The sequence below is a fragment of the Papio anubis genome, chromosome 7 (genome assembly GCF_008728515.1).
Source record: "Papio anubis isolate 15944 chromosome 7, Panubis1.0, whole genome shotgun sequence".
Taxonomy (NCBI): domain Eukaryota; kingdom Metazoa; phylum Chordata; class Mammalia; order Primates; family Cercopithecidae; genus Papio; species Papio anubis.
The window spans coordinates 46,083,353-46,106,200 of record NC_044982.1 but is presented as its reverse complement, the minus strand read 5'-3'; the positions used below and the strand labels follow the sequence as shown (position 1 = coordinate 46,106,200).

Genomic DNA, 22,848 nt, shown 5'->3' with positions numbered 1-22,848 from the left:
GTTTAACTTATTTTCCAATTTGGATGCCTTATATTTCCTTCTATTGCTTAATTGCTCTGGCTAGCACTTCCAATACTAGGTTGAATAGGAGTGGTGGGCATGTGGACTCTTATCTTACTCCAATTCTCAGGGGGAATGTTTCCAGTTTTTGCCTTTTCAGTATGTTAGCTGTGGATTTATCATAGATGGCTATTACTATTATTTTGAGGTATATTCCTTTGATACATAGTTTCCTTAGGGTCTTTTTTTTTTAATGAATAGATGTTGGATTATGATGAAAGCTTTTTCTGTATCTATTTAGATGATTATACAGTTTCTGTTTTTAATTCTCTTTTGTGGTGAATCACATTTATTGACTTGTGTATGTTGAATCTACCTTGCGTCCCAGGAATCAAGCCTACTTGATCATGGTGAATTAACTTTTTGATGTGCTGCTGGATTCAGTTTGCTATCATTTTGTTGAGGATTTTTGTGTCAATGTTCATCAGGGATCTTGGTCTGTAGTTTTCTTTTTCATTGTGTCTTTGCCAGGTTTTGGTATCAGGGTGATATTGGCTTCAAAGAATGAGTTAGGCAGGATATATGCCATAATCGTAAGTTTCTTGAGGCCTCCCCAGTCTTGCTGAACTGTGAGTTAATTAAACCTCTTTCCTTTATAAATTACCTAGTCTTGGGCAGTTCTTTATAGCAGTATGAAATGGACTAATATAGGAGGAGTTTGTCCTCCTTGATTTTTTGAAATAGTTTCAGTAAAATTGGTACCAACTCTTTGGTGTATGTCTCGTAGAATTTGTCTGTGAATCCATCTGGTCTGGGACTTTTTCTTGTTGGGAGGTTTTTTATTACTGATTCAATTGTATAACTTGGTATTGGTCTGTTCACAGTATCAATTTCTTCCTGATTCAATCTTAGGAGGTTGTGTGTTTTCAGAAATTTTTCCATTTCCTCTAGATTTTCTCATTTGCATGTGTGGAGGTATTCAAAATAGTCTCTGAGGATCTTTTGTATTTCCATAGGATCTCTTGCCTTTGTTGTTTCTGATTGTGCTTTATTTATATCTTCTCTCTTTTTCTATTGTTAATCTAGCTAGCAGTCTATCAATCTTGTTTATTCTTTTAAAAAACAAATTTTGCTTTTGTTGATTCTTTGTATGGATTTTTGGGTCTCAGTTTTATTCACTTCTGCTCTGATTTTAGTTATTTCCTTTCTTCTTTTATCTGTGGAATTAGGTTGTTATTGTTTTTCTAGTTCCTCTAGGTGTCATGTTAGATAATTAATTTTAGATCTTTCTAACTTTTTGAGGTAGACATTTAGTATTATAAATTGTACTCTTAACACAGCTTTAGATGCATCCAAGAAATTTTGGTATGTTGTGTCTCTATTTTCATTTATTTCAAAGAATTTTTAAGTTTCTGCCTTGATTTTGTTATTTATCCAAAATCACTCAGATCAAATTGTTTAATTTTCATGTAATTGTGTGGTTTTGAGAGATCTTCTTGGTATCAATTCTATTTTTATTCCACTGTGGTCTGAGAGTATGGTTGGTATAACTTCCAACATTTTGAATATATTGAGACTTGTTTTATGACTGAACATGTGGTTAATCTTAAAGTATGTTCCATATGCAGAGGAGAAGAATGTATAGTCTGTGGTTGATGGATGGAGTATTCTGTAGATGTCTATTAGGTCCAGTTGATCAAGTGTAAAGTTTAAGTCCAGAATATCTTCGTTAGCCTTCTGCCTTGATGATCTGTCTAATGCTGTCAGGGGTGTTGAAGTCCCCCACTATTATTGTGTGGCTGTCTAAGTCTTTTTGTAAGTTTAAAAGTACATTGTTTTATGAATCTGAGTGCTCAAATGTTGGATGCATATATATTTAGGATAATTAAATATTCCTTTTGAATTGGACTCATTATCATTATGTAATGCATGGTATTTTTTGTCCATTTTTACAGTTGTTGGTCTAAAATCTGTTTTATCTGATAGAAGAATAGCAACCCCTGCTTTTTGTTTTTGTTTTTGTTTTCCATTTGCATGGTAGATCTTTCTCCAATCTTCTACTTTGAGCCTATGAGTGTCATTTTGTGAAATGGGTCTCTTGAAGACAACAGACAGGTGGGTCATTTTAAAAAATCCAATTTATCACTCTGTTCTTTTTAAGTGGGAGTGTGTAGACCATTTATATTCAAGGTTAATATTGATAGGTGAGGTTTGATCTTATCGTTAAGTCATTAGCTGTTTGCTTTAGAGTTTCAATTGTTTGGTTGCTTTATAGGGTCTGTGGGCTATGTACTTAAGTGTATTTTTGTGGTAGCAAATATAATTCTTTTGTTTCCATGTTTAGAACTCCCTTAAGGATCTCTTGAAAGGCTGGTCTAGTAGTAATAAATTCTTTTAGTGCTTGCTTGTCTGGAAAAGATTTCATTTCTCCTTTGCTTATGAAGATTAGTTTAGCAGGATGTTAAACTCTTGGTTGGAATTTCTTTTCTAAGAAAGCTGAAAATAGGGCCCCAAGATCCCTGGCTTGTAAAGTTTATGCTTAGAAGTGCACTGTGAGCCTGATAAGATTCCCTTTGTATGTGATCTGCCCTTTTTCTCTAGTGGCCTTTAAGACTTTTTCTTTAGCATTGACCTTGGACAGTCTGGTGACTATATGCCTGGTGATGATCATTTTGTATAATATCTCACAAATGTTCTCTGGATTTCTTGTATCTTGATGTCTACCTCCCTAGCAAAATTGGGGAAGATTTCTTGGATTGTTCTCTTAAATATGTTTTCCAGATTACTTGCTTTTTCTCCTCTCTCAGGAATGCCAATAATTCATATGTTTAGTTGCTTTAAATAATTCCATATTTCTCAAAAACTGCTCATTTACAAAAATTATTTTTTCTTTATTTTTGTCAGATTTAGTTCAAAAGATGGTCTTCAAGCTCTAAAATTGTTTCTTCTGCTTGGTCCAGTCTATTGAGAAAGCTTTCAGTTGTATTTTGAAATTCCTCAAGTGAGTTTTTCAATTCCAGAAGTTCTGATTGGTGTCTTTTTAAAATATTGATCTCTTCCTTCATTCCCCAGATTCCTTTAGAAGTTTCTTTGTGTTGATGTTTTAAATATTTTATTTTATTTCAATAGTTTTTGGGGAACAGGTGGTTTTTGTTACATGGGTAAGTTATTTAGTGATGATTTCTGAAATTTTGGTGCACTCATCACCTGAGCAGTGTACACTATAGCCAATGTGTGGTCTTTTATCCTTTATCCCCTGCCCAACCTTCCCCCCAAGTACCCAAAGTCCATTATATCATTCTTATGCCTTTGTGTCCTCATAGCTTAGCTCCCACTTATAAGTGAGAACATACAATATTTGGTTTTCCATTTCTGAATTACTTCACTTAAAATAATGGTCTCTGACTCCACCCAATTTGCCACAAATGCCATTATTTCATTCCTTTTTATGGCTGAATAGTACTCCGCGGCATATACATACCACATTTTCTTTATCCACTTGTTGGTGAATGGACATTTAGGTTGGTACCATATTTTTGCAATTGAGAATTGTGCTGCTATAAACATGTGTGTGCAAGTGTCTTTTTTACATAACAACCTCTTTTCCTCTTGGTAAATACCCAGTAGTGGAATTGCTGGATCAAATGGTAGTTCTGCTTTTAGTTCTTTAAGAAATCTCCATACTGTTTTCCATAGTGGTTGTACTAGTTTACATTCCCACTAGTATTGTAAAAGTGTTTCCTTTTCACTGCATCCATGCCAATATCTATTATTTTTTAATTTTTAAATTATGGCCATTCTTTCAGGAGTAAGATGGTATTGCATCATGGTTTTAATTTGCATTTTCCTGATAATTAGTGATGTTGAGCATATTTTCATTTTTTTTTTTTGGCCATTTGTATGTCTTCTTTTGAGAAATGTCAATTCATGTCCTTAGCTCACCTTTTGATAAGATTACTTGTTTATTCCTTTCTGATTTGTTAGAGTTCCTTGAAGATTCTGTCAATTAGGAGTTTGTTGGATGCATAGTTTGTGAAGATTTTCTCCCACTCTTTGGGTTATCTGTTTACTCTGCTAATTATTTCTTTTGCTGTGCAGAAGCTTTTTAGTTTAATTAAGTCCCATCTGTTTATCTTTATTTTTGTTGCATTTGCATTGAGGTTCTTGATCATGAACTCTTTGCCTAAGCCAATGTCTAGAAGAATTTTTCTGATGTTATCTTCTAGAATTTTTATGGTTTCAAGTCTTAGATTTAAGCCTTTGATCCCTCTTGAGTTGATTTTTTTGTAAGGTGAGAGATGAGGATCCATTTCATTTTTCTATATGTGGGTTGCCAATTATCCCAGCACCATTTGTTGAATAAGGGTGTCCTTTCCCCACTTTATGTTTTTGTTTGCTTTGTCAAAGATCATTTGGCTGTAAGTATTTGGCTTTATTTCTGGGTTCTCTATTCTGTTCCATTGGTCTGTGTGCCTATTTTTTATACCAGTACCAAGCTGTTTTGGTAACTATAGCCTTGTTGTATAGTTTGAAGTCAGGTAATGTGATGCCCTCAGATTGTTGTTTAGTCTTGCTTTGGCTATGCAGACTCCTTTATGGTTCTATATGAATTTTAGGATTGTTTTTTCTAGTTCTGTGAAGAATGATGATGGTATTTTGATGGGAATTGTATTTTAACCAATGGATGAAAAAAATTACAAAGGAAATTAGATATAGACACAAATTAGACAAATTATAATTAAAGACAAATGAAAATGAAAACACAATGTACCAAAACTTATGAGACACAAAGAAAAAAGTTCAAGGGATTTATAGCAATAAATGCTTGCATTAAGAAACAAGAAAGGTCTCAAGTCAACAACCTAGCTTTCAACTTGAATAACTGGAAAAAGAAAAAGAAAACAAACCCAAAACCAACAGAATGAAGGAAATAATAAAAATTAGAGAACAGATCAATGAAATAAAGAAAATAAAAACGATTGAAAAAAATCAAACTAAAAGTTGGTTCTTTAAAAAAATCAAGAAAGTTGACAAACCTTTAGTTAGACATACTGAGAAAAAAAGAAAGACTCAAACGACTTAAATAAATGAAAGTGGGGAAATTATTGATTCTATAGAAATAAAAAGGATCATGAGACAGTATTATGAACAATTATATACCAACAAATTGTGCAATGTAGATGAAATGAAAATTTTCCTAAAAACAGATAACCTACCAAGACTAAATCACGAAGAAATAAAAAATCTGAATAGACCTATAACTAGTAGGGCAATTGAATCAGTAATCAAAAAATCTCCCAACAATAACAGCCCTAGACCTGATGACTTCACTGGTTAATTCTACCAAATATTTAAGGAAGAACTAATGCCAATCCTTTTCAAACTTTCCCCCCAAAATTGAAGAGGATGGAACACTTCCTAACTCATTTTACTTCTTTGTTTTTTTTACTTTTCATCAACTTTTTTCAGTTCTGGGGTACATGTGCAGGATGTGTAGGTTTGTTACACAGGTAAATGTGTGCCATGGTGGTTTGCTGTACAGATCAACCCATCACCTAAGTATTAAGCCCAGCATCCATTAGCAATTCTTCCTGATGCTCTCCCTTCCCTTGCCCCCATGACCGGCCCCAGTGTATGTTGTTCACCCTGATGTGTCCATGTGTTCTCATAGTTCAGCTCCCACTTACAAGTGAGAACGTGCAGTGTTTGGTTTTCTGTTCCTGCATTAGTTTGCTAAGGATAACAGCTTATAGCTCTATCCATGTCCCTGCAAAGGACATGATATTGTTCCTTTTCATGGCTGCATAGTATTCCATGGTGTACAGGTATCACATTTTCTTTATCCAGTCTATCATTGATAACCATTGGGGTTGATTTCATGTCTTTGCTATTGTAAATAATGCTGTGATGAACATACTTGTGCATGTATCTTTATAATATAATGATTTCTATTCCTTTGGGTATATATCTAATAATGGCATTGCTGGGTCAATTTATATTTCTGCTTCTGGATCTTTGAGGAATCACCACACTGTCTTCTACAGTGGTTGAACTAACTTACACTCCCACAAACACTGTGAAAGCACTTACCTCATTTTATAAGACCAGAATTACCCTGATACCAAAGCCAGACAAAGACAATACAAGAAAACTATATATCAATATCCCTTATGAACATTGATGAAAATATGCTCAACAAAATAGAACTCAGCAGCATATTAGAAGGATTATACACTATGACCAAGTGGGATTTATTCCTGGAATGCTAGGATCGTTCAACATACAAGAATCAGCCAGTTGTAACACACCACATTAACAGAAGGAAGCACAAAAACCACATGATCGTCTCAAATAAGGTAGAAAAAGCATTTGACAAAATTTTACATCTTTTGTGATTTAAAAAATACTCAACAAAGTAGGAATAAAATGAAAATACCTCAACATAATAAAAGGCATATATAAAAGGCCCACAAGGATCAATATACTTAGTGGTAAAATACTAAAAGCTTCTCCTCTACAATCAGGAATAAAGGCAAGGATATGTGCTTTTCACCACTTCTATTCAACATAGTACTGAAAATTCTAGCCATAGCAATTAAACAGGAAAAAGAAATAAAAGGCATCCAAATTGAAAAGGAAAAAATAATATTACCTCTGTTCACAGATGATATGATCTTATATGTAAAAAAACCCTGAAGATTCTACTAGAAATACTGTTAGGGCTAATATATAATTTAGCAAAGGAGCAGGACACAAAGACAACAAGCAAAAATCAGTTGCATTTCTATACACTACAATGAACAATCCAAAAAGGAAATTAAGATAACAATTCCATTTGCAGCAAAAAGGATAAAACACTTAGAAATAAACCTAACCAAGGAGGTTACACTTATACACTGAAAACTATAAAATATTACGGAAAGGAATTGTAGAAGATATAATAAATTGGAAGCATCCCACGTTCTTGGAAGACTTACTATTAAGATGTCAGTACTATTCAAAATGATCTACAGATTCATTGCAACCCTTATTAAAATCCCAATTATTATTTTTTTGGGCAGAAATAGAGAAAGCTATTTTAAAATTCATATAAAATCTCAAGCGACCCCAAATAGCCAAAACAATCTTTAAAAAGGTGAACAAACCTGGAAAACTCACACTTCTTGATTTCAAAATTTAATACAAAGCTACAATAATCAAGCTACAGTAGACAAGAGATGGAAATAGCCCAAGCATCCATCAGTAATTAAATGGATCAGCAAAATGTGGTATGTGCTGCAATAGAATATTATTGATCTCTAAAAGTGAATGAATTTCTGACATGCTACAATATAGATGAACCTTGAGAATATTATGAGTAAAGTAAGCCAGTAACAAAAAGGATAAATAATGTATCATTTCACTTATACGAGGTACTTAGCATGGTTAAAATCAGAAAGATAGAAAGTAGAATGGTGGTTGCCAGAGGCTGGGGAGAGAAAGGAATGGAGAGTTATTGATTAATGGGCACAGAATTTCAGTATTACAAGATGAAGAGTTAAGAAGATGGATGATGGTGATTGTTGCACAACATTATGAATATATTTAATACCATTAAACTATGCACTTAAAATGGCTAAGATGGTAATTTTTTTATATGTATTCTACCACAATTTTTAAAATGAGGGAAAAAATTAAAGTTAGTAACAAAAAAAGTCATTTGAAAGTGAGTTGCAGACATGTATTTTCTAATAAAAACATTCTCTCTTATTTAACCATAATACCATTATCACATCTAAAAAATCTAACATTGATACAAGAATATTATCTAGTATATAGTTTATATTGCAAATATATCTATATATAAACGGTAATTTTTAAACAGAAAAAAATTAATTAACATTTTGGCATTTCATTTCAATCTTTTTGTATATTTATATTTTGACATAGTTGAATGAATACACATTATATATAACAATGTAGTACTAGTTTTTTAAATTTTTTCAGTTAACAATGTATATTACAAATTCTATGATGGCATTATTTTAAAATACTTTATAAAAATAAAAAGTGATGTGTCTTGAAGCAGAACTGCCGAGCTGCAAACAACCTGGGTGTGAGTCAAAGGATATTAGGATGAGCCTGTCCACCAGGGATATAAATTTAATTGCATGTGACTTGTGTCAACTTCGGAGAAATCAAGAGCAAATGTAAAGCAAGGCAATAGAAATGTTTTTAAATGAGCCATTCAGCCTCTAAGGCAAGTTATAGGGCAGCAATTGAAATTCAAAGGGAAAGCATCAACATGTCAGGTTTACCATCTTTAAATTACACATCACTTTTTCATTCATTCCTTCAAAATATCAGAAAAACTGTTTTTTTGTTTTGTTTTGTTTTTGTTTTTGTTTTTTGTTTTTTTTGAGACGGAGTCTCGCTCTGTCGCCCAGGCTGGAGTGCAGTGGCGCGATCTCGGCTCACTACAAGCTCCGTCTCCTGAGTTCACGCCATTCTCCTGCCTCAGCCTCACCAGCAGCTGGGACTACAAGCGCCCGCCACCACGCCCAGCTAATTTTTTGTACTTTAGTAGAGACAGGGTTTCACCGTGTTAGCCGGGATGGTCTCGATCTCCTGACCTTGTGATCCGCCCGCCTCGGCCTCCCAAAGTGCTGGGATTACAGGCATGAGCCACCGCGCCTGGCCAGAAAAACTTTATTTTTAAAATTTTAATGTCACGTCAAAATTACTGGCACTATCTGGTCATTTAGCAGTTATGCAAGCTCCAATCAGTCACATGTTCAGGCCCTTGAAATTCTAATACCCACCCAGTTGGAATAAATAAAAAGTTAATCTTTATCTTTTCCTTCCACTAAAAATAATTTATAGCCTTGAATCAGCAGGGTAGTAGAGAGAACATTGCTTTTCATAATATAAATCTACATATTCCAATCTGCTCTAATCAGTAGCGTTTACATCTTATTTTCTGACTATGCTTAAGTACCTTAAAGCTATAATGTTCAAGTAGAGGGTTATTTCATTCCAAGTTTAAATTTAATATAAATTACACTGTTAAAAATATAACAGAACTGTGAATAAAAGTAAAGTCAGTTAAATTGTGAATTGTCTTAATACCTAATACTAAGGTACCTAATATTTTAATATTGAATAAAACGTAAACTATAACCAAGTCAAGTGATTTCTGCATAGTGACAGTATGGTTTCAAACTGTCAAGAAAGTAAAACCAATTTAAATAAACTTTCTCCAGTCTAAGAGTTTCAAAATGCTGTCTAAATTTCAATGTCAAAGATAAGTATTTCCAGCAAGATGGCAGCAGAGGAGTTTCCAATGCTTATCCCCTTGCAGAATCATCAATTTGAACAACTATCTACATAAGAAAATGCATTCACAAGGGCTCAGGAATCCGGGTGAGAGATTACAGCACATGGGTGAACCACAGAAATGAAAAAAAGATGCATTAAAGGAGGCAGGAAGGACAGTTTTACTTTGCCAGTGCCACTGCTCTCCCAGCCCAAGTTTCACAGCACAGAGGGAGATTCTTCTGCATGAGAGGAGAGTGTATGAGCACCCAACTTTACTGAAAACCCCAGCACCACGCTCACTCCAGTGAACCCCAGTGCCAGGCCTGTCCCTGCAAACCTAGACTCCTGGCCTACCCCATACTCTGACCAGCTTGTGCAGCTTCTGGTTTCAGAACCATCCTTGCAGATCCAGACTCTAAGTCTGTCCTAGCACTCACAACCCCAGGGTCCAGGCAGGTCAGGCCTGCTTCAGCATGTCCATTATCAAAAAGACAAAAAATAATAAATATTGGCAAGGATGCAGAGAAAAAGGAACTTGTATACATGGTTGATGGGAATGTTACTGAGTACAGTGATTATAAAAAACAGTATGGAGGTTCCTTAAAAAATTACAAGTAGAACTACCATCCCACTTCTGGATATATGTCCAAAAGAAATAAAATCAGTATGTCAAAGAGGTATCTCTTCTTTGCAGCATTATTCATGGTCATTGCAGCATTATTCACAATAATCAAGATATAGAATCAACCTAGATGTCCACTAACAGATGAACAAATAAAGAAAATATGATACATACACACACACAATGGACATTATTCAGCACTTAAAAAGGAGGAAATTGGCCAGGCACAGTGTCTCACGCCTATAATCCCAGCATGTTGTGAGAAGAAGGTGAGAGGACCACTTGAGGCTCAGAGTTTGAGACCAGCCTGGGCAACATAGCAAGACCCTGCCTGTACAAAGAAATAAAAATCAGGCAGGCGTGCTGGCACCCACCTGTAGTCCTAGCTACTTGGGAACCTGAGGTGGGAGGATTGCTTGAGCCCAAGAGTTTGAGGTTACAGTGAGCTACAATTGTACCACTGTACTCTAGACTAGGCAACAGAGCAAGATCTTGTCTCTTTTTTAAAAAAAGGAGGAATTTCTGTCATTTGTGCATTTTTGACAACATGGATAAACCCAGTGGACATTATGTTAAGTGAAGTAAGCCAGGCACAGAAAGACAAATACTGCATGATCTCACATATATGTGGAATCTAAAAAAGCCAAACTCATAGCACACGGTAAATGATAATTGCCAGGGACTGGGGCATGGGGAAATGGGAGATGTTGGTCAAAGGGTAGAGTTAGGCAGGATTAATACATTCTGGAGATCTAATGTACAGCTTGGTGACTATAGTTAATAATATTGTATTGTTGAAATATGCTAAAAGTGTAGACCTTAAATATTTTCACCATTTAGAAAAGCCAAACATGTGAAGTGATGGAGATGTTAGTTAGCTTGATTGTGGTAATCATTTCACAATGCATATGTATATCAATACATCACATTGTGTATCAAAAATATATAAAATTTTTGTCAATTTTGCCTCAATAAAGCTGAAAAAAATAAAAATTATTTTTAAAAATGTATTTCTGGTTTTATAGAGCATCTTATTCAGTCCCAGTCCACATTTCTTTAAGTTTTATGTTTATGTTTCCCTTAAAATTTGTATTTAGGCTGGGCGTGGTGGCTCATGCCTGTAATACCAGCACTTCGGGAGGCCGGGATGGGAGGACCACCTGAGGTCAGGAGTTCGAAACCAGCCTGGCCAACATAGTGAAACCCCGTCTCTACTAAAAATACAAAAATTAGCTGGGTGTGGTGGCAGGTGCCTGTAGTCCCAGCCACTCAAGAGGCTGAGGCGGGAGAATTGCTTGAACCCGGGAGGTGGCAGTTGCAGTGGCCCAAGATCGTGCCATTGCACTCCAGCCTAGGAGACAAGAGTGAAACCTCTACTCAAAACAAACAAACAAGCAAACAAAAAATTGTATTTAACCTGGTTCAACAAAATAATATGTAGAATTATGAGATTAGTTCTTTTGGAAAGAAGGCAAATATTCCCTAACTCTGTCCCAAATATTTTATTCTCTAAATCTAAAAGAAAATTACCTTTTTGAATAGATAATTCAAGTGTGCTGACTATGTAAGAAAATAATGGTTAGAAAATGGGATGCCAGGAATGCAGCATATGTAATTATCCCAGATTTTATGAAATTTCCAATAATTTTCAAAGGCTATCTGTAAAAAAATACAAAAACTGAATAACAGCATAAAACAAAGAGAGCACACAAGCATGGACTATCGTTTTTCTCCTCAAACCCAAATGTGAAGATATCACAAAAGCTAGAAAAACTTTGAAGTATCTTTCAAACTAATATAAATACTATGAGAAACCATCACAGCTGAACAACTCTATTAGTCAGGGTTCTCCAGAGAAATAGAAGCAATTGGAAATAGATATAGATAATATAGATAGATAAACAGATTTATTATAAGGAAATGGCTCAGGAGAGATAGTGGTACAGATTCATTCTGAATCCAAACGCCTAAGAACTAGGAGGGCCAATGGTGTGAGTTCCAGTTCAGGTCCACGCCCGAAGGCAGAAGACTAACGTCTCATCTTGAAGACAGTCAGGTGGAGAGAGGGAATTCACCGTTACTCAGTCTTTTTGCTCGGTCTAGGCCTTCAATGAATTGCATGAGGTCCAATCACATTGGAGAGGGCAATCTGTTTTCCTCAGTCTCCCAATTCAAATATTAATCTCATTCAGAAACACACACTTAGAATAATGAGTACCCCAACGCCCAGTCAAGTTGACATAAAATTAACTATCACAGCACTGTTCTGGGGAGCCAGCATTGGGATAAGTTTTTAGGTGTGCCCTTTTATCTTACCCTGGCAGTGGCAGAAACATGTGTTTGGTGTGAAATGGCAGGGAAATATTAGGATCTGAAGAGCAACTGAGAAGTACAGGAATGTTAGCCAGCCCCTGAATATATCCTCTACCTCGACTCCCTTATACATCCTCTTTTCAAAAACAACTGTTAAAAATGTGTATACCTATTTGACTTAAAAAAATACGAACAAAGGGAGTTGAATAGATGTTTCTCAAAAGAAGATATACAAATAGCCAACAAGTATATGAAAAAATGCTCAACATCCCTATTCATCAGGAAAATGCAAATTAAAAACAAAATGAGAGATCAGCTCATACCTGTTAGGATGGCTATTATCAAAAAAGATGAAAGATAAGTGTTTTGGGGGAGAAAAGAGAACTGTAGGTGGGAATGTTAATTAGTACAGCCATTATGAAAAACAGTATGAAGATTCCTCAGAAAATTAAAAATAGAACTACCATATGACCCAGCAATCACACTACTGGGTATACATCCAAAAAACAAGAAATGAGTATGTAGAAGAGATATGGCCACTTCCATGTTCATTGCAGCATTATTCACAAAAGCCAAGATATGGAATCAACCTAACTGTCCATTAAGAGATGAATAAAGAATATGTGATATATATATTATATATTTATATTTATACATACAATAAATGTTATTCAGCCTTAGAAGAGAATTCTGTCATTTGCAACAACATGAACGAACCTGGAGGATATTCTGTTAAGTGAAATAATTCAGGCACAGAAAGACAAATACTGCATGATCTCACTTATACATGGAATCTGAAAAAGTTTAACTCATAGAAGCAGACAGATTGGAGGGGTGGGAGTTGGGGAGCTATTGGTAAAAGAATACAAAATTTTAGTTAGACAGGAGAAATAAGTTCAAGAGATCTAGTGTATAACTTGATGACTATAGTTAATAACAATGTATTTTATATCTGAAAACTGCAAAGAGTAGATTTTCAGCGTTCTAACCACAAAAAAGATAAGTGTGTGAAATAATGCATGTGCTAAACAGCTTGTTTTAGTGGTTCCACAATATATACATACTTCAAATATCATGTTGAACACCATAAACATATATATCTTTTATTTGTCAATTAAAATTAATTAAAACTGGCTGAAAAATTTATATCTAGTCAAACTTTTTAAAATACTTTTATTGACATATAATATTTATACATATTTATGGGCTACATGTGATATCTTATTACATGCATACAATGTGTGATGATCAAGTCCATGTATTTATGGTATCATCTTGAGTATTTATCATTTTTGTGTGTTAGGAACACATTTCAGGTCCTCTCTTCTAGCTTCTTTGAAATATATAATACATTGTTGCTAACTATAGTCACTCTACTCTGCTATTGATAATTGGGGCTTATTTCTTCTATCTATCTTTGTATTCACTAAATTAACCTCCCTTTATCCCCGACTCCTAACTTCCCTTTATCCCTGCCTCCTACCTACACACTCTTCCCAGCCTCTGATATCTACCATTCTATTCTCCATCTCCATGAGATCAATTTTTCTCATATATGAGTGAGAACATGCAGTATCTGTCTTTCCAGGCCTGGATTATTTCATTTAGCATAATAACCTCCTAGTTCCATCCATGTTACTGCAAATGACAGGATTTCATTCTTTTTTACAGCCAATTAGCATTCCATTATGTCTATATACCACATTTTATTTATCCATTTATGGACACTTAGCTTGATTCCATGTATTTGCCATTGTAAATAGTGCTGTGATAAACATTCTAGTGCAGGTGGATATACAAATTTTGATATACAAATTTCTTTTCCTTTGGATAAATACCCAATAGTGGGATTGCTGGATCATACGGCAGCTCTATTTTCAGTTTTTCGAGGAACTTCCATACTGTTTTCTGGATTTACTGTACTAATTTACATTCCCACCAACAGTATATAAGAGTTAACTTTTCTCCACAACCTCACTGTAATTTTCTGTCTTTTTATAATAACCATTCTAACTGAAGTAAGATGATACGTCATTGTGGTTTTGATTTGCATTTCCCTGATGATAAGTTATGTTGAACATTTTTTTTCGTATATCTCTTGGCCCTTTGTATGTCTTCTTCAGAGAAATGTCTATTTGTGTGTGTCCTCAGCTCAATTTTTAATGGGAGTTTTTTTCCTGTTGAGTTCCTTGTATATCCTGGATATTAGTCCCTTGTCAGATGAATAGGTTGCAAATATTTTCTCTCATTCAACAGGTTGCATCTTCACTGTTTACCATGCAGATGCTTTGGTTTCTTTTACCATGCAGATGCTTTTCAGCTTAATATAGTCTCATTTGTCTATTTTCAGGTTGGTTGCCTGTGCTTTTGAAGTTATAGCTACAAACTCTTTGTCTAGACCAACCTTCTCAAGTGTTTCCCCTGTTTTCTTGAAGTTTTACAGTTTTAGGTATTACATTAAGTCTTTAATCCATCTTGAGTTGATTTTTGCAAATGGTGACAAGTAGGGGCTCAGTTTCATTCTTTTGCATTCAGATATCCAATTTTCCCAGCATCATTTATTGAAGAGGGTGTTCTTTTCCCAGTGTATGTTCTTGACACCTTTGTCACAAATCAGTTGGGTGTAAATATGTGGATTTATTTCTGGGTTCTTTATTCTGTTTTGTTGGTCTATGTGTTTGTTTTTACACAAATACCATATTGTTTTTATTACTATAGCCTTGTAGCGTATTTTGAATATAGTCATGAAGGCATATTGAAAATGAAGGAATGAAACTGTCTCTATTTGTAAGCAACATGATTGCTTACATAGAAAATCCCAAAGATTCTACAAAAAAAGCTAGACCTCCTGAGTTCAGCATGATCACAGTTGGTATATAAAAATCAACTGTATTTCTATATACTGGTTAGGAATAATTGGCATTTAAAATAAAAAAAATTGCATATTTATATAACATTCTGGAAAAGACAAAGGTACAGGAATAGAAAACAAATCTTTGGTTTCCAGGCTTTGGAAGTAGGGGAAGGGATTGACTACAAAATTCAATGTTAGGGAATTTGGGCTATGATGGAACTGTTCTGTATGGTGCTATGATGGTAGATACATGACACTATTTGTCAAAACCCATAGACCTGCACATCACAAAGTGTCGACAAAAAGAATCAAACTGTAAAATATTTGAACAGATTTATTCTGAGCAAATTATGAGTGATCAATGGCCCGTAACACAGCCCTCAGGAGATCCTTACAACATGTGCCCAAGGTGGTCAGGCCACAACTTGGTTTTATACATTCTAGGGAGACATAAGGCATCAATCAATACATGTAAGATGTACATTGCTTTGGTCCAGAAAGGCGAGACAACTGGAAGCAGAGGCTGGGGTTGCTTCCAGGTTGTAGGCAGATTCAAAGATATTCTGATTGGCAATTGGATGAAAGAGTTATTATCAGTAGGATGTTTGGTTATATAAGGGTTGTGGAGACCAAAGTTTTATCATGAAGATAAAGCCTCCAGGTAGCAGGCTTCAGAGAGAATAGATTGTAAATGTTTCTTATCAGACTTTAAGAGCCTGTTCTCTCAGTAATTCCAAAAGGGAGGAGAGTATAATGAGTCTTGTCTGGCTCTCCCTTCCCATCATGGCCTAAATTAGTTTTTCAGGTTAATTTTGGAATGTCCTTGATGATAGGAAGGATCCATTCAGATGAGTGGCAAGCTTAGAATTTTATTTTTGGTTTACAGAAGGAATTTTACTGTATACAATTTTTTAAACCAAGAAGTAATTCAGATAAACCCAAGATGGAATGTAGATGGCCACAAATGAATCTGTGTTATAAATAAATGACACAATCAAATGTAAGGGGGTATAGAAGATAGGAGCTAACTTAAGTAACTTTGGAAAATATTGCTGTAACTGGATAAAGAATACACACAAACACTATACTTTATGTAATAGGCTGAAAATGGCCCCCCAAAAGATTTCCACGACCTAATCCCTGGAATCTGTGATTGTTACCTATATGGGAAAAAATGGGGCTTTACGGATGTGGTTAAGTCAAAGATCTTGAAATGGGGAGATTATCTGAACTATCCATCCAGATAGACCCTAAATGCAATCACATTTACGATTATAAAAGGGAGGCAGTGGGAGAGATTTCATACACTGAGGGAAGGCCATGTGAAGGCAGGTCAAAGAGAAATTTGAAGATGCTGGCTATGGTGGCTAATTTTATGTCAATTTGGATATGCTATGGTACCCAGTTGTTTGGTGAAACACCATTCTAGATGTTGATGCAAAAGTATTTTTAGATATGATTAAGTTAGTAGACTTTGGGTAAAGCAGAACTCTCCATAATGTGGGTAGGCTGCATTCAATTAGTTGAAGGCCTTAGGAGCAAAGACTGAAGTTTCCTAGAGAGTAAATTTGACCTTGAGACTGCAACACAGAAACCCTGCCTGAGTTCCCAGCCTCCCTAGTCTGCTCTGTTGATATTGAACTCAACTGAAACATCAACTCTTACCTGAATTTCTAGCCTGCCAGCTTGTCCTACAGATTTCAGACTTGCCACCTCTACAATCTTAACAACCAATTCCTTAAAATAAATCTAGATGAATGGATGGATAGATTAGATAGATAGATAGATAGATAGATAGATAGAGATAGACAGATAGATAGATGCTATTGGTTCTACTTCTCTGTCGAATTCTGACTAGCTTTGAAAATTGGAGTGATGTAGCTATAAGCCAAGAAATGCTAGCAGGCACCAAAAGCTTAAAGAAGAAAGGAATGGATCCTTCCCTAGAGGGTTGAAAGTATGATCCTGCTGACACCTGGATTTTTGACCTGTAACACCAATTTTGGATGCCCCACCTCTGGAACTATAAAAGAATGAATTCCTATTGTTTCAACCCAAAAAGGCTATGGTAATTTGCTATAGCAGTCACAGAACACTAACATACCCTAGTTGATAAATTTGTTTATCACAGCATCTGGGTTACCAATTTAGAAAGAACTTTACATGTATACTAGGACTGAAAAGGAAAGCAAATAGTTAATGACAGCCAGGTTTCTCATTGTCAGAGAAAGCAGTTACAACTAAACCAAAGGGGAATACTAGATGAACCTCTTGTTGCTAGAGTTATCAGCCTAAACTCGTGTTTTGTTTTCAGTAGTTAGATACACTGACAAACATGTATATAGATATAGTATACATACATATATTTCCTAGGTGTGTCTACTGACAGATCCTAGGTCTGTCCACTGAGAAGCAGTTATGTGCCAGGAACCACTGTCTGCTTATACATATACCTCTTGTGACAATAAATCAAGAGTCTTAACTGATTTTGGAGTATTACTCTTATATTCTTATAATATCTTTTCTAATCATAGAGAAAAAATTCATTTAACAATATTAAAATAGATTTTTTGGACCTAAATAAAATTAGATATACAGTGGCTATTTCTCTTCTAAATTTAACAGAGAGCTCTGGGGCTAGACCCCTTATTTCTGAAATCTCACTGAATAGAAGTGGGAACAAACTCCTATTTTAAAGGTGATAGAATATTTGATTTGTCTCTAGGGGAATAATTCTCTTTTAAAAGTTATCTTTATAAGGCTATTTGATTACACAAAGTTATTTTTGTGATTTGTATTTGAAACATTGCATATGCCTCTACTAGTTGGATAAGCTATGATATTCAAACACAAACAACTCTGGTTCCTTTCTCCTTTTACCTTATGCTCAGATGGTGTTCAATCAAATGTATTTCTTTTAAACAAGATATATTTTTTCAATTTGAGATGTCAGCAGTGTGAAACCACAAGACAATCAGTTGTTATCACCTGGAACATATCACTACACACTTGGACCACTGCAATTGACTCCTAATTTGTTTATCCAACTCTAATTTCTCCTAACTGTGGCTGTATTGTAAGTTTAATTTTCCTAGTCATTTATTTTCTCTTGAAACTCTGACATTAAAATATAAGTTCTGTATTGGCCTCAGAAACCAAGTCAAAACATTTCAAGATCCTCTATAAATCAATCCTATCATATCTATCAGGGGAACCCCAATATTTCACGCAGGTTTTTTTCTATTTTCCGTGACTGTTGGCCGGTCTGAGAAATAAAGGGAAAGAGTACAAAAGAGAGAAATTTTAAGGCTGGGTGTCTGGGGGAGACATCATGTGTCGGCAGGTTCCGTGATGCCCTCCAAGCCACAAAACCATCAAGTTTTTATTAGTCATTTCCAAAGGGGAGGGAGTATATGAATAGGATGTGGGTCACAGAGATCACATGCTTCACAAGGTAACAAAATATCACAAGGCAAATGGTCAGGGCAAGGTCACAAGGCGAAGGCAAAATTAGCATTACTGATGAGGTTCCCTGTCCCGTTGTGCTTGTATTGTCATTGATAAACATTTTAACAGGGTTCAAGAGCAGAGAACCAGTCTGACTAGAATTCGCCAGGCTGGAATTTCCTAATCCTAGCAAGCCTGGGGGCACTGCAGGAGGCCAGGGCGTGTTTCATCCCTTATCTGCAACTGCATAAGGCAGATATTCCTAGGGTGACCATTTTAGAGCCCCCGCCCCGGGAATGCATTCTTTTCCCAGGGCTGTTAATTATTAACATTCCTTACTGGGGAAAGAATTAAGTGATATTTCTCTTACCCATTTTCGGTAATAGGAGAAATATGGTTCTGTCCTGCCCGGCCCACAGGCAGCCAGACTTTAAGGTTATCTTCCTTGTCCCCTGAAAATCACTGTTATCCTGTTCTTAAGGTGCCCAGATTTCATATTGTTCAAACACACATGCTTTATGAACAATTTGTGCAGTTAAAGCAATTATCACAGGGTCCTGAGGTGACATACATCCTCAGCTTAATAAGATGACAGGATTAAGAGATTAAAGACAGGCATAGGAAATCACAAGAATATTGACTGGGGAAGTGATAAATGTCCATGAAATCTTCACAATTTATGTTCAAAGATTGCAGTAAAGATGGTGTAAGAAATTATAAAAGTATTAATTTGGGGAACTAATACATGTCCATGAAATCTTTACAATTTATGTTCTTTCATGGCTTCAGCTGGTCCCTCCATTTGGGGTCCCTGACTTCCTGCAACACATATCTATTAAACTCAATTTCCTGATATTATTCTTCATTCCAGTTAGGTCTATTCTTTAATTTCCTCTACACATATTAATAGTAAATATGTGATTGCATTTTTCTTTTGATCATATTAGTCCCCTTATCTAGAAAGCTCTGTCTCCTTTACCAATTCAGTTAAATTCTATTAATTCAATAATTGTTTAATGCAATCCTACTAAAGACTAACAACTAGTTAGGTAATTAAAACACAAAAGGCTAAAAAAGCATCAATCTTACACTTGAAAATTTTACAATCTACATACCTATAAAGTCCTAATTCAATTCTACCTCTTTGGTGAATCCTTCCCAGGTTTTCCAGTCCATGATGACCTTTTTCCCCTCATTCTTAAAGCGCTTGGTCTCTTCTATAACAAAAGTCACATTATAATAATATAGTTATTATATTATTGTTTTAATAACATAGTTATATTATCATTATAATATAGTTATTATAATGTGCTTTTGTTATTTCCCAAGTTTTGTCTACTCAATCAAGTTATAAGTTCCTTGAGTATAAGACCACATCTGTGTTCTAGTCTTTTATACGCTGTCAAAATGCCATGTGCACTGTAGATACTTTTAAAATACTTATTTCATATCACTTATTGATACATGATAAATATAACCATACTGATGTGCTAGACATTACTCTATTTAAAGTAAAAATAAATCATGGAATCACTGAATCATTCAAGGCTAAAACTAGTTTTGAATTTCTCATTAAACAAACAAATTATAACTTTTTCTCCTGTCTCATATATAGCCAATGTCTTTATTATATCAAAACTACCAATTAATTCAATCATAGAGTCAATAAGATAAATACCTGTTTAAAAAACAAAGAAAATCCAGCGTTTTAACTGAAATTTTCATCTTTTAAGCAGTTGTTGAAAGTTTGATGGTTCTTTTTTAACAGAGTCTAAAATTTTCTTGAAGTCTATCATTAGTTAGATGGAGATCCTTTTTAAGTCTTTGAGACAGCTTAATGTAATACAACTGTGATAATTTGTAGATACCCTGAAGAAGCAGTATAGACCCTTACCCAAAATTTGATCTGCATATTGAAACTGATGATGCCACACATCCCAATAGGGTATTAAAAGATTTTTCTAGTCATATATTAAGGCCTTCTAGGGAGAGCTGGGCAGGCCTCCTAAGCTAAACTGAAAAATAGCTTGAGAAGTAGGGAAAGAAGATTGGCTTTCAGTTTTTATGGTAGTTAGGGGGTGGGGCTGGGTGGGAGCTCCCATATGTGGTTTGAACTTCCTAGTGGTACCAAAGGAAGAAGCAGCCAGGCTTTCTGATCAACTTGACCAGATGTGGGGTAGAAAGAGAAAAGAAGGGGTTAGGTTTAAAAACTCATCAACAGTCACATCAAAATAAGGAGTCAAACTCTTTAGTACTTAGTAACTCAATATAGCTAATTTACAAAGCACAAAATACAATGATATTGAGCAAAATGTTTACAGAAGTTCATCAAATGTTAAATATCTTTATGTAAGCTATATAACTAATTGAAAAATACTGAACACAAAACATAAAGATGAAATTGTTTTTTATTGACGGAGACAAAATTGTAAATGTTCCTCAAAAAATATTTAAGCAAAAAACATTAACAGGATCACCACTGATAAAACAATCCAATTTTCAGAAATTACTCTTGCCCTTCACATTTAATTTTTATCCATTGAAGGCATTAGCACGACTCACAAAATTAGAATTGTACCATGTGTTATATTAGAAGAAAATAACACAGATTTTGTTATTAACATAAATTATTTGAAATTATTATTATAGTACCACTCTGTATACTACATAGTGAAGCAGAAGTGAATCCCAATAATTTTAAAAGAAATTCTTAGTAGCTACAGTACACTTCAGCACTAACTCTGGAGTTACTACTGCAGTTCTTGTTCTTATCAAAGTACCAACAATACTACCAGAAAAAACCTTAGGTTCCAAGGAGAAGCAGGCTTAATATTTAAAATAAAGAGTAATGAAAAAAGCCTCAAATTCTATTAAGATTAATAAAAGTTCTACCTGAACACGGCTCACAAAATCCAAACCAAAATAAATGATTAGTTAATAGCACACACAAAATCCAAAATATTCAGTATTTCAATATTTCAATAAAGATAATCAAACAATGTAAACATTACTGCTTTAATCAACAAAATAAAGCAGTCTTCATGTTTTAAGCAATAATGTAAATTTATGCCCTCATGAATACAGAACAGTAAAATAATTCAAGGAATTAATGACTAGCTCAAAAAAAAGTAAACTGTGTTGTATTTTGTGAGGAAGATGAAAAACCTTTTAAAGAAGAAGAAGGTATTGAATTTTGACCCTGTCCAAATGAAAATGGAAAACTAAAATCATCTTTTCCAGCTCCAAATGTATGAGTTGAAGTGTCTGATGGAAAAGAAAATGTAAAGCCATCTTCTCCTTCTGGCTTCTCAAATAAGTTTCCTAAGGAAGATAAACATTACAATATCATGCTCTTCATCTTATATAAAATTTTTATAACCTACTGAATTATAGCATACTGCATACAATAAATATGGTAACACTCAATCATTCTTCTATTTAGCAGGTATTTAACTGTATTCCTCTTAAGTGCAAGGCATTGTCCTTGGTACTATGAAGATTAAAACAGACTCAAACTTAAACCCTATTTTCAAGTAATTTGAACTCTAGTAAAGAACTAGTATAAAAAGTAAAAAGTGGAATAAAACGCCTCAAATGAAGAGAATGATACAGAGGCACAGAAACAGACATGCAAAGGATGCATTAGAGTAACAGAAATCTATTCAGCTTAGCAGGAGCAGTGAGAAATAATAAAGATGTATTAAGCAGAAATTAATGAAGATGAGCTTGGAAAGATTGCTGAATGCCCCACTATGGAATCTGGACTTTATTTAGTAGATAACAAGAATTCATTGAAGATTTTCAAGCAGAGATATGACATAATTTGAACTGCTGTGTAAGTATTATTCAGGAGAGAATAGGTATAAAGGCTGGAACAAGAGAGTCTAGAAGTGGGACTAACCAAAATAAAATAAAAGTCCATTGTCCAGTAAAGACGTAATGAAAGGCTGACCTTATCTACAATCATAGCGATGGTAATGGAGGAAAAAATGCTGAATCTGAGAGATACTGTATAAGTTAAACTTATTCAACTATTATTTATTGAGTCACTACAATATACTGTCCATGGCATTGTTCAAGGAAACTGACAGAACATTAAAAAGAGTTCCAAAAGGAATTTTTAAAATAAACTTTAAATGTAGCTCTGGTTGATGAAGCCCAGAATTGCCATTAAGGAAAAATACTGTTCTTAATTTATTATATTACTTATTAATAAAATTATAAATATACAAATATATTTTCAACATCCTAATTCTAATTTAAAATTATTAAATAATTTTGAATCTACAGTAATCAAATATGTACTTGAAACAAG

At 34.6% G+C, this 22,848-nt stretch overlaps 1 protein-coding gene and 1 pseudogene across 2 annotated transcripts in view; both read right to left on the bottom strand.

The window, feature by feature from the left end:
* The window catches only part of LOC101024338, a 57,452-nt pseudogene that overhangs the window by 30,545 nt on the left and 4,059 nt on the right, over positions 1 to 22,848 (bottom strand). The gene's annotated exons all lie outside the window — the stretch shown is intronic.
* Positions 20,924 to 22,848, bottom strand: part of C7H14orf39 (chromosome 7 C14orf39 homolog) — a 44,346-nt gene continuing 42,421 nt past the window's right edge. The window contains exon 18 of the mRNA XM_017961224.3: positions 20,924 to 21,854. Within this exon, the coding sequence (XP_017816713.1) occupies positions 21,652 to 21,854 (203 nt within the window). The 3' untranslated portion in view covers positions 20,924 to 21,651. The remainder of the gene's footprint in view (positions 21,855 to 22,848) is intronic.